Source organism: Acomys russatus, chromosome 16 (assembly GCF_903995435.1).
Source record: "Acomys russatus chromosome 16, mAcoRus1.1, whole genome shotgun sequence".
In the NCBI taxonomy this organism is placed as follows: Eukaryota; Metazoa; Chordata; class Mammalia; order Rodentia; family Muridae; genus Acomys; species Acomys russatus.
In genome coordinates, this window is record NC_067152.1 from 15203072 (window position 1) to 15220038 (window position 16967).

The following is a 16967-nucleotide window of genomic DNA, read 5'->3' on the forward strand; positions in this document are numbered from 1 at the left end:
GAAAAGGGAGGCAGGCTAGCCCGGAGGAGCAGGCTGAGGCAGAAACTCGAGGCCTCCCCCTTGACTGCCTCAACAGCACAGCCCTGACATACAAGTTGCCACCCTGAGAAAGATCAAAGCTGCCTCCCTCCCCCCCACCCCTCCCCGTGGACCCTCAGCAGGTGTTTCCCAACATGGGAGGAGAAGTCAAAATAAACGGGTTGGGGTGGAGTTGGGTTGAGAACTAAAACGATTGGGCTAGATAAAAATAATGACAAAAAAAAAAAAAAAGTTGCCTTCCGTTAAGACATCTATCTAATCCCTAACCAAGACCAAGAGTCCCTGGAAGCAGAGACACATTTCCTAAAGTCTGTAGTCACTAGTCAGGTGTGGCACGGTACCAGCCTCCAGGCAGGCAATCAATGGATTCTAACAAGTTTGTAAGAACCCTTGGTGCAGGATAGTTGCTCAGGAGGCTGTGGGGGAGCATCCTTAGCTTTTGGGGAAGACCTGGGGGTGGGGTGAGGCAAGGTTTTAGGAGCTGCTACAGGGAAATTTGGATCATGAGGTGCCTGGGAACCCCCCCGGGGACTGAGTGTAATGTGTACATTGATGTATATGACCTTTCACAATCCACAGTAGAGTGTTTTGCCAATGAAGGGCCACTCAGGGGAAAAAAAATTAACTGGCCAAGCTTCCAGGCTCAGAGTCTGGGTCATTTTCTAGAGGAAAAGAAGATGACAATCCCTTACTGGCCACACCACGTTAAAAGAAAAAGGCAGACTTTCCCTCTCCAACTCTTCAGCTTTGGTCCAGGTCCAAAGATGGGGCTCCGGGCAGGGCTCCCTAAGCAGAGCAGGCCATGTTCTCTCTACAGTGGGTCCAGCAGTGCTGGGGGTTTCCCCTTGGGTGGGTACCTCAAGCTGAGGATTTGCTCCTTGTACTAACCCAGGCTGGGGTGGGCAGGGGTTTGAGGAGCATACTCCTGAATACGATTCACTAACAGTGCAGCGATGAGCATGGCGGACCTTGATGGCCTGTGGGAGAGTTGGCTCCCAATGGAAATGGCTACAAATAAAACACCACTGATCCTGGAAACAAATGTGTGGTTGGAGATGACCTTGAGGGTTAGGAGTTAGAAGGATGGGTGAGTGGGGCTCCCTCCTGGCTGGGGGCGGGTGGGTGGGTGGGTTAGAGGAGGGGCGGGTTGTCTGTGCATCAGCAGGGTGGTGGAACGGGGCACAGACCAGGGAAATGGCTCTCAGACTCGCAAAGAATCCCATACTGCCCTTTAAACTTGCCATGAAGTCAAGGGGGGGATGGGGTGGGGGTGGGGAGAGAGGCAGGGTTAATTTCGGGTTAAAGTTTAGTTTCATAATCCAAGTTATCAAAAGAAAGAAACTGAACGGAGAAAACAAACAACAACACTCAGAAATTTCAAGACTTGTTCTTTGGACCGTTCTTCCCTCCCCAGGCACAGGAATGAGGCATTTCTTTCTTTCTTTTTCTTTTGTTTTTCGATTCCCCCCAAAGTGTTCCAAATTAAAAACCCCAAAAGCAGAAATAGGAAGACACAATGCAACTGTGCACCCCCGTCCTAGAGCCTGGGAGTGGAGGATACCAAGGGGCACTGGCCAGAGGGCGAGGTAGAGCCTTTACAGACTAGAGTGGATGGAAGTTGAGAGTGCCCAGCTATCTGGACTTCCCAGCCTGCCTGCCAATCACCAGCTCTCTGGCAAACTGCCCCTCAGCAGCCCCCACCCTCAATTTCCCTATCCACCCCCCAAAAAAGCTCCAGTGGGAATCTTCCTTTGTAGCTCAGAGGCAGTGCCAGTTTGCATGGAACGGATTTTCTCTGACATTTTTCCAATGAGCCTCACTGTGCCAGTTTGGGTTTTTGGTATTTGCTCTCTGGGCTTTTAACGCTCCATTTCCTGGTACCTTCACCAGCATCCTACCCTGTCCCACTCTCTTCAGAACCCAGTTATGTTAAATTAGTGCTCCAGCACCCTGCCCGAGGGGGTGGGGTGGCAGGGCAGGGGTAAAAGAACTGGGAACCAGGCTGCCCAGCAGTGAGTGGCACAGCTCCTAGCAGGGGTGCCCAGTGCACAGCAGGAAGCCCTTGGCATTCATGGTGGGGTGACATGCCCCAGTTCTGGGTGGACCTTATAGTATTGCTGGAAAGGTGTTCCTTGGCCACTGGAGGGCTCCAGATCTTTGAAAAGGCTGAGGTCATGGGAGAGAAAGTTCCAATTTCTTAGGTGGCTGCCTGACTCAGAACAGAGTCTGGGGTGACAGAGAATCAGGCCACAGCACCTTCCTTTTCTGACCTCATGGATTGGTCCATATCTGGCCTCAAGGGCCCTGGGAGTTGATCTGGAGTAAAAAATGCACCTGCTAGGCCCGGCAGGAGAGACAGCCTATGTTCTACCCCTTTGACCAGGTCAGAGACCCAAGGAAGGGGACCTTCTGAATCCGCCAACGCCAAGCACAGTAGTGACCAGAATTCCCAGAAGCTGAGCTTGGAGATGGGGCGGCCCAAAGCCAAAGGGAAAGATAGTTTTTATTTGTTAATGGGAGCACAATTCTGCCTGGGGTTTGCTGTTCCAGTCTCCTAACTGTGACAGCCTCTTGCAAGAACTGCCCTAGGTGGCTGGGCCTTGGTGGTCCCTCCCTGTTCCTGCCCCCTCCCCTGGGCTGTGGTGAGGGTAGTGCTGGACAGATGCAGCCACACAGACTAACAGGGTTCTGTTTTGTTTGTTTTTTGTTTTTGTTTTACCTTCCCCTGGACATGAGGCATGCCTGGGAGACGCCTGCCCCGCACACCTTCCTACCTGATCCTCGAGCCGCCGCCACTGCTGCTGCCGCCACTGGTCCATAAGCTGCTGCTGGGAAGCCTGGAGAAAGAGGGAGTTGGAATCAGAAGGAGCCATCGAGGACCCCCGGTTCATACAAAAGACAGCTGGGAAAGGCTTCCCAGATAACATTGGGGATACAGATCAGTGGCTCTCAGGCTTCTGGCACAGTATCTTTAGATGTCTGAATCTCACACACTGATCACCCCAGAAGAGCATCCTAGGAAGTACACGGCAATAAACTCAAATATGAGAAAGGCCTTTCTCTTTGGAGAACTGAGTTAGTTGCGGGCTCTGTTGACCCTGCACTGACTCTTGAAGCTGCCCCAGGCCCGGCCCTGCTACTCTTTACAGGGATCCTGGTGGTGGGGTCAGCTGGAGCTCCAAAGTAGGAAGCACTCGGGTCTGGCTTCTTCAGAGAAGATGCGCCATGGCCTAGAGATGGCTTCACTCCAGAAAGTTCTCCTCCAAAGTTCTGGTCATCTGAGCTCTAGATTGGCCAAAGCTTCCTGTCAGCGGTGTCATGGCCCCTGCCTGAGTGAGGGTGAAGAGCCTGGGCATCTCCAGGCGAGCATGCCATGGAGCCAGGTGTCCGAGGGCTCCGGGATTCTTCCCAGGGTGAGCCCTGTGGTTCTGCATGATACAGCTCTTCCCAGAGTTACAGCAATATTACTCTATGGTGCTAGGGATGGAATCCGGGGCTTTGATATGTCAGGGAAGTGAAGGACCCCAGCCCTTTTTTTTTTTTGGTTAAGGTTTGCACTGTCTAGCAAAGCTAGGCCAGGCAAGAATGAAGCTGAGGCTGAGCATGTACGTGGCTGCAAAAATGTCCTTAAGAAAGAAGAGGTAGGCTGAGCCCTTCCTCTCTCCTGGGCTTTTCTGACATACACACAGTCACACACTGGAGTATATACAGACATACTTCCACATACATAAAAACAAGCATCTTCTGCCACCAGGGAGACATGTGCAGCCTGACCCCGAGACCCACTTCCAGGGACTACTTTTTTTTTTTTAATGATGCACCAGAAGCCCCTGCAAACCCAACAAACAGCCACCCCCCCCCCCCAAAAGAGCTGCTTGACTTGAGCCACAGAGCCTGTCTGATAAGGCACTTGTATAGGACAAGGGGACAAGACATGCACCAGAAGAGCAGGGAGCTGAGGAGCAAACAATGGAGGAGCTTCCTCCACACAGAGCGAACTAGAAGCCCACTAAAACTATAAGACTATGGTCCGAGCTACGTGGTTCTACAGAGGGCGAGACGTTCAAAAGGGAAAAGAGCTACTCTAAAGAGGCCAGGCTAAGCTACTTCAAATGCCAACGAAAAGAGACATACTTGCATTTAAATATGGTAATAGGGCTGTTGAAGGGGAAAAAGAAAGATCCAGGTGAAATAATTGTACATGGCTCTCCCAGGCTGGGAATGAGTCTCCCAGTGCCCATGAAGACCTTGCTGCTCCCTTCCCAGAGGGAGCCCGGGGTGGGGCTCCCCACCTACTCCTCTCCCCAGCTCTTCCACGCAGGATCTAGATTTCTGAAGATGGTGCTGGTGGAAAGTGCTGAAGGAAAATAAGGAAGAAATCAGGTTATTTCTCCATGTCCCAACTTCTGTCCACCCAGCCTCCTGCTGCAGGCCCAGAGCAGGGTTCAAGGGGTGCTAGGGCGGAGGAAGCAGCAGGCCGGAGGAAGGCAGTTCTTTTGTGTGCTTTCTTACCCCAGACATAACATGGGAAGGTTCCTTGGGAGCATGAGAAGATGGTGGTTGGAGGAAGGGAGTATGGTCAGTAAGATTTGTTAAAAACAAAACATCTATTTTCTAGAGTTAAGCAGTTTGGATAAGAAGTCTCAGAGAAAAAGGAAGAATTAAAAAACAAGACAAAAAAACAAAAACCAAAGTGTCCAAAAACAAACAAAGAAACAAAACCCCTCCATTAGCCTTCACCTCAGATAAAGGTTTCTGCGGGAGATGGAAGTCTCTTCAGCCATTGAGGTGAACTAAGAGGCAGGGGTTACCAGAGGCGGCTGCAGAGGGAGCCACTCTGTGTGTGCAGGTTGCTGCCTCTGCATCACCACCTCAGGCTGTCATCAGTTCTTCCTTCTGAGACACTAGACAGAGCCACATCTCTACCACCCACTGAACCAAGCATGACTCACATCTACTGCCCTGCACCAGGCCCCTCCTGCTCTGTCAGCCTGTCCAACTTCGGGGGTAACCCTTCACTCCAACAGGTTCTCCACAGGACCTATGAGGTGTGCAAGCTAGATGCAGAAAAGGTGTGCTGTGTGTGCCATGGGTATACTTCTGAGAGTGTGTGTTATGCTTGCATTGGGTGTATATGTTTGTGTGGGGGGAAGTGTTTGCCTTGGGGTATATGTGTGGTAGGGGTGGGTATGTGGTGGAGTGGGTTAGAGGTTCTAGAAACCAAAGGATCGTCATACTGGCCACAATAACTGAGGCTCAGCTGTCTGAGTTCAAGTTGGCCCAGCCGTTCACCAATGGTGACTGTGGGAAGCGGCTTAACCCTCTCTGCACAGAGGATGGCTATGCTGGTGCAAGGTCCATGTATACAAAGTGCTCAGGCCAATGTCTGAGAGTAAGCCCATATAATCAGAGTATTGTCAAACCTCAAGCCACTGGCTCCGTGGTGTGCAAGACAGGACTCTCCCTAGACAGAGCCTATTTTGTTTTCCTCACAGTAGAAGTCATGGCCGCATGGCCACAAGGATATTGGAACTTAGCTGTGTTCCTTATGGGTAGCAGAGTGATCTGTAACCCCTCACCATGTCTTTCCTTCCTTGCTGCCATTGTAAAGCTAACTTTCCACAAAACAACAGCATGTATTCTGTTTAACGCTAATGATGATAACTGCCCTCATGGACGTAATATGCTAGTAATGAATCCAGCAGAAAGGAGAGGGATGCTTCACTGATCGAATCCCAGAGAGGCTGGGAGCTAGAGGCTGGCTACCTACGAACAAGAATGTACCATGTTCCTCCTGCCTGGGAACCTTGTAGTCACAGAGAGGATGCCTGGAGACACTAGAAGCGGGTTGATGGAGGGATTCTGGGTAAAGACAGACTGTACTGTGAAGCATTCTTGGCAGATGGGGTCAGAGCCAGAGACTTGTTCTCGGGCTCGTGTGGCCTCCAGCCCTCGCTTGCTGTGTGACTTGGGCAGGTTGTGTTATTCTTCTCAGCTGCAGGACAGCCTGGCTGGCAGAATGACCTTTATAGTCTCTCAGCTGCAGGCCCTGCACAAACCTGTCTATCTATGAGGATGACAATCCCAAGTCCTCTGGGGTTGATGCCAACAAAACTTTGGGGTTAGTGACTTGTCTAAGTGAAAGACATCACTGCACCACTGACAGTGAATGACACACTGTGATAAACTTTCTGGAGTCATGACACTTCACCGCAAGTTATAAGCCAACAGTGTTTTTTATTTATTTATTTATTTATTTATTTATTTTTGAGACTGGGTTTCTTTGTGTAGCCCTGGTTGCTCCGGAACACGCTCTGTAGACCAGGGTGGCCTTGAACTCACAGAGATTCACCTGCCTCTGCCTCCAGAATGCTGGGATTAAAGGTGTGCGCCACCACCAATAAGCTTTTTGTTGTTGTTTTAAATTATTACACTGCATCTATTTTTTTTTCGTGCTTCTGAGGCACTTACTGGTTTCTGTATTACCTAAGTACGGCTATTTTTATATGCATATCTTATTTCTCTTGCTGGGTGACAATCTTTTCTAGGACAGGACTCAGTCACATGGCCCACCTAGCCTCCAGTGCAGAGTCTTCCCAAACTCTAGCTGCTGATGGCCAGGACACACTGCTACCATGTGTGGGTGAGGGCTGGCCAGGACACACTGCTACAGAGTGTGAGGGAAGGCTGCCGTCCAGGACACACTGCTACAGAGTGTGAGGGAGGGCTGCCGGCCAGGACACACTGCTACAGAGTGTGAGGGAGGGCTGCCGTCCAGGACACACTGCTACAGAGTGTGAGAGAGAGCTGCCGTCCAGGACACACTGCTACAGAGTGTGAAGGAAGGCTGCCGTCCAGGACACACTGCTACAGAGTGTGAGGGAGGGCTGCCGTCCAGGACACACTGCTACAGAGTGTGAGGGAGGGCTGCCGTCCAGGACACACTGCTACAGAGTGTGAGGGAGGGCTGCCGGCCAGGACACACTGCTACAGAGTGTGAGGGAAGGCTGCCGTCCAGGACACACTGCTACAGAGTGTGAGGGAGGGCTGCCGGCCAGGACACACTGCTACAGAGTGTGAGTGAGAGCAAGCCAGGACACACTGCTACTGTGTGTGAGTGCTGGCTAGAATGCGCTACTACAGTGTGTGAGTGAGGGCTGGGAGTTGCTCCTCTGGGTCAAGTGTAGGCAAGGACAGCATTACCTATGAGTCCAGCAGCCTGACTCCCCGCCCGCACCTCCTTCCTCCAGTAGAAACTCACGTACTCCCAGAAGCAAGGTAAAAGCAACGAAGGCTCGAGTCTATGGTACACAGAGGTGCCAAGCTCTGCCCCATACATTGATTTTTTTTTTCAATCCTGGGTTGAGCACCACGTGGTTTACAGTGTCTACACATGTTGACGTTCCTGGAGAAATGACTGACTCAGTCTTTGGTACAGCCAGGCACTGATGGAGGCCTTTAGAAGCTTCTCGGGATAGAGTCAAAGTTGAAGCCCTTTGGTGATGAAGAATGGTCACCAGCTGGCAGAATGGCTCAATGGTAAAAGCCTTGCTGAGCAAGATTAACCTGAGTCTGTGCCTCCAATTTCATGTAAGAAGACTGACCAGCTAGTCCACAGTAGGCCAAAGCAAGAGAGACCTCCCCTCAACAAGGTGGAAGCAGAGAACTGACCTCTGAAAGTTGTCCGCTGACTTACTCTGAGCCCACATATGTACAAATAACAAGTAAAACAATAATACACTTTAAAAAATGTCAAGCTACAGTACACTCGGTCACCTCTTCTACCTCACAGGAGTGAGGGGCCTCCTGAGAATATGGTGGGAAAATCAAATTCTTGTGATCAACCCCATTCAGAACAGTGAGTTCCAATCGTGCCTGGAGGAGCTTAAACACACACACACACGCACGCATACGCACATGCGCGCGCACACACACACACACACACACACATACACACACACACACACACACACACACACACACACACACACACGTTGCCCTGGCCCCACCCTCATCAACAGAATCAAGCCTTCTGAAATGAAGTTTCTGACATGCTATGTAGACAGACAAGCCATGAGCTAGAGGAGGCTGTGGGGGCCTTTGCTTTGTGTAAAACACTGAAAAGGTCTGCTTCCTGTCTAACTGGCTGGAAGATCAACAGTCTTTTTGTCTCCTTCCCCTGTATTCGTTTGGCAGAGATGTTGGCTTGCGTTGCAGGAATGGCGGTACACTGCTGGAGTTCCCGTTGGGTCAATTACTTATTTCTGTGACCTGGCATGTGTCATAGCTCCCCAAAAGAATGAAGAGAATTCTGAAGCCCCTTATAGCTTCAGGAGATATGTTCTGGGAGAATCTTTCTTCAAGTCCCATACGAACAGCTTCCACTTCCTTCCCCAGCACACCCAGCCTCTTCCTACAAGTAATTTCTGTGGCTGGTTCTTGGCTAATCTAATGCTGCTTCCCTGAATCCAAATACTGGAATCTACGCCACCCAAAAGAAGAAACTGTTACCCAGAATGTAGGAAACATGGCCTACATGAGTTTGGAAACATTGCCATCTGCCACTCTGGCTGGCCCAGGCTGCTCAGGCCTGCTTGGGGTAGCAGGGCTCAGCGTTTTACAGAAAGATTCACAGCTTTCTGACTTCTGGGTGAGGCTGGAAGAAATCTGGGCTGCACATAATTGGAGGATCTAGAGGAACCAGGGGTTCACATCAGAATAGAGGCTCCAAAGAGGAGGCGAAACTAATCACCAAAAGGACACATTTCCAAGATCAAACGGAAAGGGTCCTCTTTGACGGAAGCGGGTGCACATTCATTTCAAAAAGAACAGCCTAAGCCTTGAGCTCCTGGCATTCAAAACAGGAACCTGTCTTAAGACGCAGTGTTTGAGGGGTGAGAGCGGCTTTCCTAGGAGGCACCAGCAGCTGTGCAGATCCCCTGGACAGGTGAGAGGGCCAGGGGCTGCTGCTTGAAGCATGGGCATGCTGAAGAGAACACGGGCTAAGAATGCCTCGCCCCTGGCTTTTGGCCAATTCAGAACCTGACAGCTGTCCCTGGGGAGGAAGCACAGGGACCAAACTAGAAAAATCAAGGCTGTCTGCGGCCAAGGGTGAGGGGTAGACAGCTTGGGCCTGCTCTCTCTGCAGAGTGGTAGCACCCCAGAATATGGAAGGCAGGCACAAACCATGCCCCCACCCTTACCATAACTGCTGCTCAGCATATGTTAGCTCTTTGGATGTTTGGGTGGGAATACAGGAAGGTACATCAGGCTGCATCTGGGAAGTGTCAGAAGGTTTTGGCAATACTTTCCTTCCCTCTCTTTTTAAATACTAAACCCAGGGCCTTGTGAGAGCTAGGCAAACCCCCTACTACTGAACGCCATCTCTAGCCCTCATTTTGAGGCAAGGTCTCAAAGTTGCTTAGGCTAGACTTGAACTTGTGGTTCTTCCCTATGCCTCTCAAGTAGTTGGGATTACAGTCCTGTGCCACCAGGTCCAGCCTCTCCTAGAGTCGGGATCTCTATATGGTGACTTTAGCCTGGCTCCGTTCTGAGCCATCTTTACCTCAAGTCACTCAGGACTCACAGCAGAAGGCTAGAGCACTGCGTTCGGGGACCCATGATGGCTAAAGGACCCCCCCCCCCCCCGGCCAAGGCCTGTTCTCAAAGTCTGGCTTCCTGCTATGCATTTACAGAATGGTCATTATGTGTCAGGCATTGTACCAAGCACCGGAACCACAGCCCTATGCTGTAGCTCCTGACGAGGGAAAATAGGGTTCTATTTCTATTTGTGGCATGTCATGGCATTCCACAACTAGACTGTACCCAAACAGACTTCCTAAGACAAAGACAAAGGGCTAATGATAAGCACAGGACACTGTGGGTCCCCTGTGCCTCAGAACCTTCCAGATTCTGTCTGCTTCAGGTACTCCACTGAGCTCTGACTCAGTCAGAGGGTAGGCCGTTCCATCTTATCCTCCCCTCCAAGATGAACAGCAGGGGAGGAGGGAGGAACCATGCCGGTGAACCTTGACCTAGTCCCAAACACCTCACCACTTCCACCTAGCCGAGTTAAAACAAATTTCTGAGTTTTTAAGCTACTTCTTATCACCTGGGTTTTCAAACACAGAACAGACAGAGAAAGTCCAAATCATGTTTTCACTCAACTTGAGCCATTTTAATTTGATATGCTTGGCCCTAGGGTCCTTCTAGAGGGGGATGTTAGATAGACCCACCTCAGCAGGGCTCCCACTGTCACTAGCCCTGTATCAGCCACCTCTGTAGACCAGACCAGCAAGTGCTGGACACCCAGGACTTCCCGCTGTCTGAAAGCTCCATCTTTGACCTTGGCCCTATCACCAGCTCTATACACGAATATCTGAAGTTCTAGTCCCATCCCCTACAGCATGGAGACTGTCCGCCCTGGTGTCTCTAGACAGGATGCTTTGGGCGCCAGCTCTGCTCAGGGGAGAGTCCAGAGGTTGAGGGAGGCTCTTTGGGGTATCAGGGTACCAACTTACCAAATAGTACAGGAATACTATATCTGAAATCCCAACAGCTAGCAGAGGGACACCCATAGTCCACAGGCTGGACGGAAGAGCATCTTTCTCTATGTGTTCCTTTCCTAGACTGTGAAAGGCCTGGCCCTGGCAATAAGCCATGCTAATGACAATATCAGTGGCTACTTTCTCTGGGTCAAAGAATGTGCTTGTGTCTTTCCCCCACTGGACAAGAAAGCCAGACGCAGGCCCTACAGCTGAGAGAGGGGAAGCAAATGGGGACAAGGGTGACTAAAGGAGAGAGACAGCTCAGTGGTAAAATGCCAGACTGAGTTTGATTCCCAGACCCATATAGAAAGAAAGAAAGGAAGAAAGAAAGGAAGGAAGGAAGGAAGGAAGGAAGGAAGGAAGGAGAAAGAAAGAGCTGGGCATGTTGGCACATCCTTGTAATCCCAGAACTGGGGAGGTGGAAACAGGTGGATTCCCCAGGGCTTGCTGGACAACTTATTTGTAAGCTCCAGGACAATGAGAGACCCTGGTTCAATAAACAAAGTGGACACTGCTTCTGGAATGCCATCCAAGATTGATTTCATGTGTATGGGCACATGCATGCGCGCGCGCACGCGCACACACACACACACACACACACACACACACACACACACACACCCCACACACCCCTCATGCCCTTACTTAACACCCTTCCCTTCCTCATTTTCCTCCTCTGTGAAACACACTACTAGTGCCTATTTTGTGGAGTTGCTAGGGCGTCAAGGAGATGACAGTGTGAAGTACTTGGCACAAGTGGACTAGAAACTTCTATTCCTATGTTTTATTATTATTGCCCAAAGTAATAGCAACCGAGCCGAGGAAATCCCTTTGGTGCTTCCTATTCTAAAATCCTATTAATTTATGTGATTTGGCATTCAAAGGGCTTTCATGGGTAACACGCATAATTTACTTGTGAGCGAAGGGCCGTTTTCTTTCAAGTATAAGCTTGAACTGTAGCAAGGTCATGTGATGGTATGACAGAAAGACACATGAGGCTCAGGGAGTGCCTGGCCAGGGTGGGCTCATCAGAGATGTGAAGGTGGCTCCCCCAGCCCTAGGGGATCATGGAATGGAATCAGCAGGACCAAGCTTTTCCCACCATCCTCTGCCCTTTGATGTATTACCCTCCCAACATCTCTTGCCAACAATTTCCAGGTTCTTGGTAGGGTGGGTGGGTCGGCGGTGGGCAGGAAACACAGCGTAGCAGCCCCCCCACGCCCCTCGAGGATCCTTTCTGGGACCTTCCATCAAGTGGAATCTTGTTTGTTCCTCTGTATGCAACGAGTGAAGACTGGTCCCTTATCTATCACTGTGTCATCAGCCCTGAGTTCAGGGCTTGTGACATGATGAGCAGAGGCTGTGGGTGCTGGGGCCAGGATGAGAAGGCCTGGAGATCCCTGAGTAGCTATCACTAAAAGGTACAGTAATAGCCCGGGTGCCTCTGCCATAGGAAGTGCATGTGCCTGGAGGAGGCTTCAAATGTCTTCCTTCGGCAAGATGGGACCAGTATCCCTGTATCATAAAGCATCTGCACTGGCAGCTCACTGGCAGAGTCCACTGTCTCGCCCACCATCTGCCCAGGTGCTGACCACAGAAATGATGGTGGTCATGTGGTTTCACAAGATCTGGAATATCCTTTCAATATCTCCTAGGGAAACACATTTTCCTTTACTTTTTATTTACATGCATGTGTATGCAATGCTACATGTGTGCAGGTATCCATAGAGGCCAGAAGAAGGCATCAGATGCCCGGATGCTGGAGTCACAGGCGGCTGCCAGACACCGGGCGAACTTCTCTCTGTGATTCAAGGCTTAGGTTGGGTATTGAATGCTATGGTCTGAATATGTCTGTCATCCCTAAATAATATGTATGCTGAAATCCTCACCTGCGAAGGATCAGCGAGTGGGGCCCTTGAAAAGTGAGAGCATCATGAGGACGGAGCCCTCTTGGTGGAGATTAGTGCTTGTAAAAGAGAATCCAGGGCCAGCAAGACAGGTAATGGCACTTGGGGAGCAAGCCCTGGAAAAATGAGTTCAACCCCTAGATCCCATATAAAGGTGGAAGGAGAGAACCAACTACATAAAGTTGTCCTTGGACCTCCATACATGCTCTGTGGCAGGCCTGCTCCACCTGCATGATCATGTGCACACACGCACACATATCTATATCTATCTATCTATCTATCTATCTATCTATCTATCTATCTATCTATCTATCGTAAATAAATACATCAATTAAAAAAGAGAGAGAGAATCCAAAGAGTTTGATAGGAATGCTCCCTCCACCTCCCCCCAGCCTAACACACACAAGGGAAGATACAGCGAGAAACCAGGCACCCATGGACCAGAGAGAGAGCAGTCCTCACCATGACAGTGAATTTGCAGGTGCCTTGACCTCTGATTTCCTCTTATCTACTGCCTAGGAACTCCATTTCTGCTGCTGGTTACCTCTGGGCCCTGGGATGACTATTATAGCAGGGGATAGACTAGACTGCTCCATTCACAGCAGCTCTCCAGCTACCATCAAGGCCCCCTCATCTGTGCTCACTGCTCCCATGCAAGCTGGGAATGCCCTAGCTGGCCACACACAGGCTGCTTCTGTGGGCTCTGAGCTCATTGCCCAGCGTCTCTGTGGCCTGAGAGACTCTCTGGGGCAGGCGCCGATGGTTACACCCTGCATTTTCCCGGCAGCCAGAGAGCCAGAGAGCCAAGGGGCTCTTTTGGTAGTAGATGCAGACTGAACCAGACTTGGTGGGGAAAAAAAAAGTTTTCTTTCTGGCTTGGGTGGATGGACCAGCAGACACCCTTTGCTTGTCCTTGGCCGTTCTGGAAGGCATGAAATACTGGACCCTCGGGCCTGATGTGGCAGTCCACCTAGAACCTTCACACTCTGAGTAATTTTGGGTGTAGTTGTAACTTTGTTTTGTATGCTTCAGGCTTTTACTGATGAAAATAAAAACTGAAGGCCTGAGGAAAGGTAAGGAGGTTCCCCCTGGTGAGACTCAAAGGGAACTTTAAGGCTGGTGGAGCAGGTATCTGGGAAGGTGTGGGAGGGCTGTAGACAGCAGTGGGAAGAGACAGATCTAGTTGGGTACCCGTTCTCGGTCCACAGGACAGGAGGTGCACACCTGCAGTATCCTTCACTGTTACCCTGCCTGCTCCCACAGACTCTGCCCCAGCAACCTGGGAGGCAGGGGACATAGTAGTAGACAGTTGTCTCTATTTAATAGGTACTTGATAGGTAGTGACACTGAGGCCCAGTGTCTAGGCAAGTCGAGGCAAGAAGGCTATCTCTCAGATTTCTGAAAAGCCAGTGTGTGGTATAGGGTGTGTGTGCGCACACGCGCACGCACACGCACACGCACATGAGTCTGGTGTGGCCATGGGGAGCTGAGCACTCACCTAGCGTCATCCTCTCATTTATGCAGAGCGGCTTCAAGAGGCACAGAAAGCTGATCGCAAGTGAAACCCGCCATTCCTGTCAATTCAGATTGCTCCAATTCATTTCTGCAAATGTTTATTAAGTGCCTATTAGGCAGTGTGCTCCGCTTTCATCTGGGAACCGAGTCAACTCCTGATTTTCTATGCCAGCGAGGATGGCTTGGTGATAGGGCACACCTACAGTCACCACAAACCTCCCTCCAGTCCTGGCTTGGATTTGGGGTCCGCGGCTGACTTTCAAAGCAGCAGATCTGCTTCCTGACTAAGCTTGTCTTTAATATTCAAATGAGAGGATAAATCCTGAGTACACACAGGGCCAGGTGGCCGGCAGGCTGGCCTCTGGGAAGCTGGTCTGTAATTTCAAAGTGCCTCTGTGAAGAAGTAATCTCTAGAGAGCTGGAGGGTGGAGACAGATTACAGGGCTGAGATGGGCCAGATGGGTGAAGCCCTTCCTTAGAAGGCCACACTCTGCTTAGTGCATTGGCCCCACCCAGATACATGAATCCTCAGTTCCAATCAATCAACCTGGGAGGCTAACCTCTCAATATGCTTCCTAGCTGGTGAGAGGCCAGCCCCTACACTGGGCAAAGAGCCAGGAAGAGCGGGAGAGGTCACCACATGGATGCCGCAAAGACTGCTAGTGTGGGTATTTCTAGGATGGAGCAGGGTGAGGGTGAGGGTGAGGAATAGACCTTTACAACAGGAAACAGGACAAAGGCCACAGGAGAATAGACTGACACTTTAGGTCAGGGCTATCTGCTTTCTGGGCTCTGAGATTCCACCAGGAGAGCCCTAAAATGGCCTTGCCTTGCCCAAGGCCTCTGAGAACTTGGCCAGAGAGAAAAAGAACACAGGAGACCAGTGTGGGGCTCAATTCTGGGTGTACGCCCAGGGCTTCCCTCCCGACCTGAACAGAGGAACCAAACTTGAGGGTCTCTGTCACTAGGGTGGGCTAGAGGAAGGAGTTGACAGAAGGGCCTCAGGGCTGCTCCTCACAGCAGCCCAGTCACACTCGAGACGGGACCCTAGGTGTCTGGAGAATTTCCTTATCTGCTTTTCTGGAAACTTTGTAAAAATACTGTTCTCTGGGTAGAACTGGCAGCTGGTGTAAGTTGCAGGCCTTTGTCCCTGGCCATTTGAGAGGTACTGTCTCCTGAATACTCAGACTGCTTACTCTGCCTCTGTAGAATGTGACTGGCCACCAGACTGTCTTTGTTCAAATCCTCAATATCTTGAACCAAGGTTCCCTAGCAGTGGCTCTGCCGACAAAAGGCTATTTGAAGTTCACTCCAGATGAACAGGGAGGGCCTTTCTGAGCTAGAGCACTTCACCTCAGGCCACTGAGCACTGGCCAGGGACTGTCACTGGACACGAACAGGGAACAAAGAACTGGTGGTGAGTGGTTTAGTGGTCTTGAGTCCTGGTGTAGGAATCCCAGTGCTGACTAAGCGTCAGGTGTTCCAAGGCTGGTATGCCAGAAAGACACTTAGAGTGGCATCAGAGACCTGATCGCCATTACTAAAGAGACAAGGAACAAACTGGGAACTTCTAGTCCCAGCTGCTGGAGAAGGGTCTCCCTGGCCTGGGACCTACACAGACAGCCCTTGCCCTCCACACACAGTGGCTCAGAAAGGAGGGATAAGTACTGGGTTACAAGACACCGGCCTGGCTCTCCTGGCTGCAGCTAAGGTAGTCAAGTGGATGAGACTTTTGGCAGTTGGTGTCATATTAACTTTATTGTCCTTAGTAGTGCCGGAAGATCCCAAAGGGCCACTAGCCAGCCTGAGACAAGGAAAAGGAATCTAGCTGAGAAGGTGAAATGGAGAAGAAAGATGGGGTGCAGACAGGAGGGGACATCCTTCTGGAAGTTTCTGTACTGCCCTTCAGCTCTGCACACCCCGACTCGCTCTGGAAGGCTCCCTCTATCACCCTCCGCTGTAAGCCCTCTTCTAGTTCTTCTCATGCTTTCGGGCCTAGATTCATTTTGAAACCTGATTCACACCTCACCTGCTCTAACACACCCCCGCCAACTGTCCATTTTCCAAATCACTCAAAGCCCTGAAGTCTGCCTTGGGGACTTCCTGCTTCCCTAGGGATCCCAGGCCTCTCCTATCCCTGATAAGCAGATCCAGGCAGCACCATCCTGAGCACTATGGATGGCGAAGGCCGCTCTCGAAAGCTTATTCCATTAGTAACCTTGATGCTCATTATTTCTGAAACTTCTCATTCCAAAGCATTTACTGATTTGCATGGCATATTTGTAGACATACAGACAGGTCAGGCAGACAGATAGACAGATGGACACACACACACACACACACACACACACACACACACACACACACACACACACACACCATCCCTGAATTCTACTCAGCCAAAAAAGTCATTTTGATTATTCAGATCACATTGTCACCTGGCCGCTAAGTGACCAGATAGTACTGGAACAAGAGACCCTTCAGGTTCCGCTCAACAACATGTTTACTGTCCTTCTACCTGCCCTGCTCTGGGGGCTAGAAAAGTAAACGTAAGCTGTGTGCACAAGCACACGCACAGCTGTGCAGACCCACACCTGACACACAGATGTGAAGTGTTCCGCACGCTGACTTCACTGGTAGGAGGGAGTGGCGGCAGAGGGAGGGGCAGGGCGCTGTCCCGCAGCTGGTGTGTGCAGATGCTCTGTCTCTGATCACCTCCAGCGAAAGCACAGGGCTCTCTGCTGAGGAAGAGGGGAGAACTGGGGCCAGGCAGCAGCTAGGGGGATGTTGGCATGCGTCTACAAAATGAACTTGGCTGCCACCCGTGCTGGTTACTGGTGCATTCACCTCCCCTGGAGTGAGAACAGGACACTCTCAGGGTAAGAGATGGCAGCACACGGCATGTCCGCGGTAAACAATTTATTTTTCTACCTCAGTTGCTTACAGGAGGGGGAACACA

General features: G+C 50.8%; 1 protein-coding gene across 8 annotated transcripts in view; it reads right to left on the minus strand.

Annotated features, from left to right (window-relative positions):
- Positions 1-16967, minus strand: part of Msi2 (musashi RNA binding protein 2) — a 363622-nt gene that overhangs the window by 20837 nt on the left and 325818 nt on the right. For 7 of the 8 annotated variants that reach the window (XM_051158260.1, XM_051158259.1, XM_051158258.1 and 4 more), the window contains one exon: positions 2814-2876. In XM_051158260.1, coding sequence (XP_051014217.1) covers positions 2814-2876 — 63 coding nt within the window. Of the gene's footprint in view, positions 1-2813; positions 2877-4132; positions 4198-16967 lie in introns of those variants that run through there. The other variant, XM_051158262.1, reaches the window with a different exon arrangement.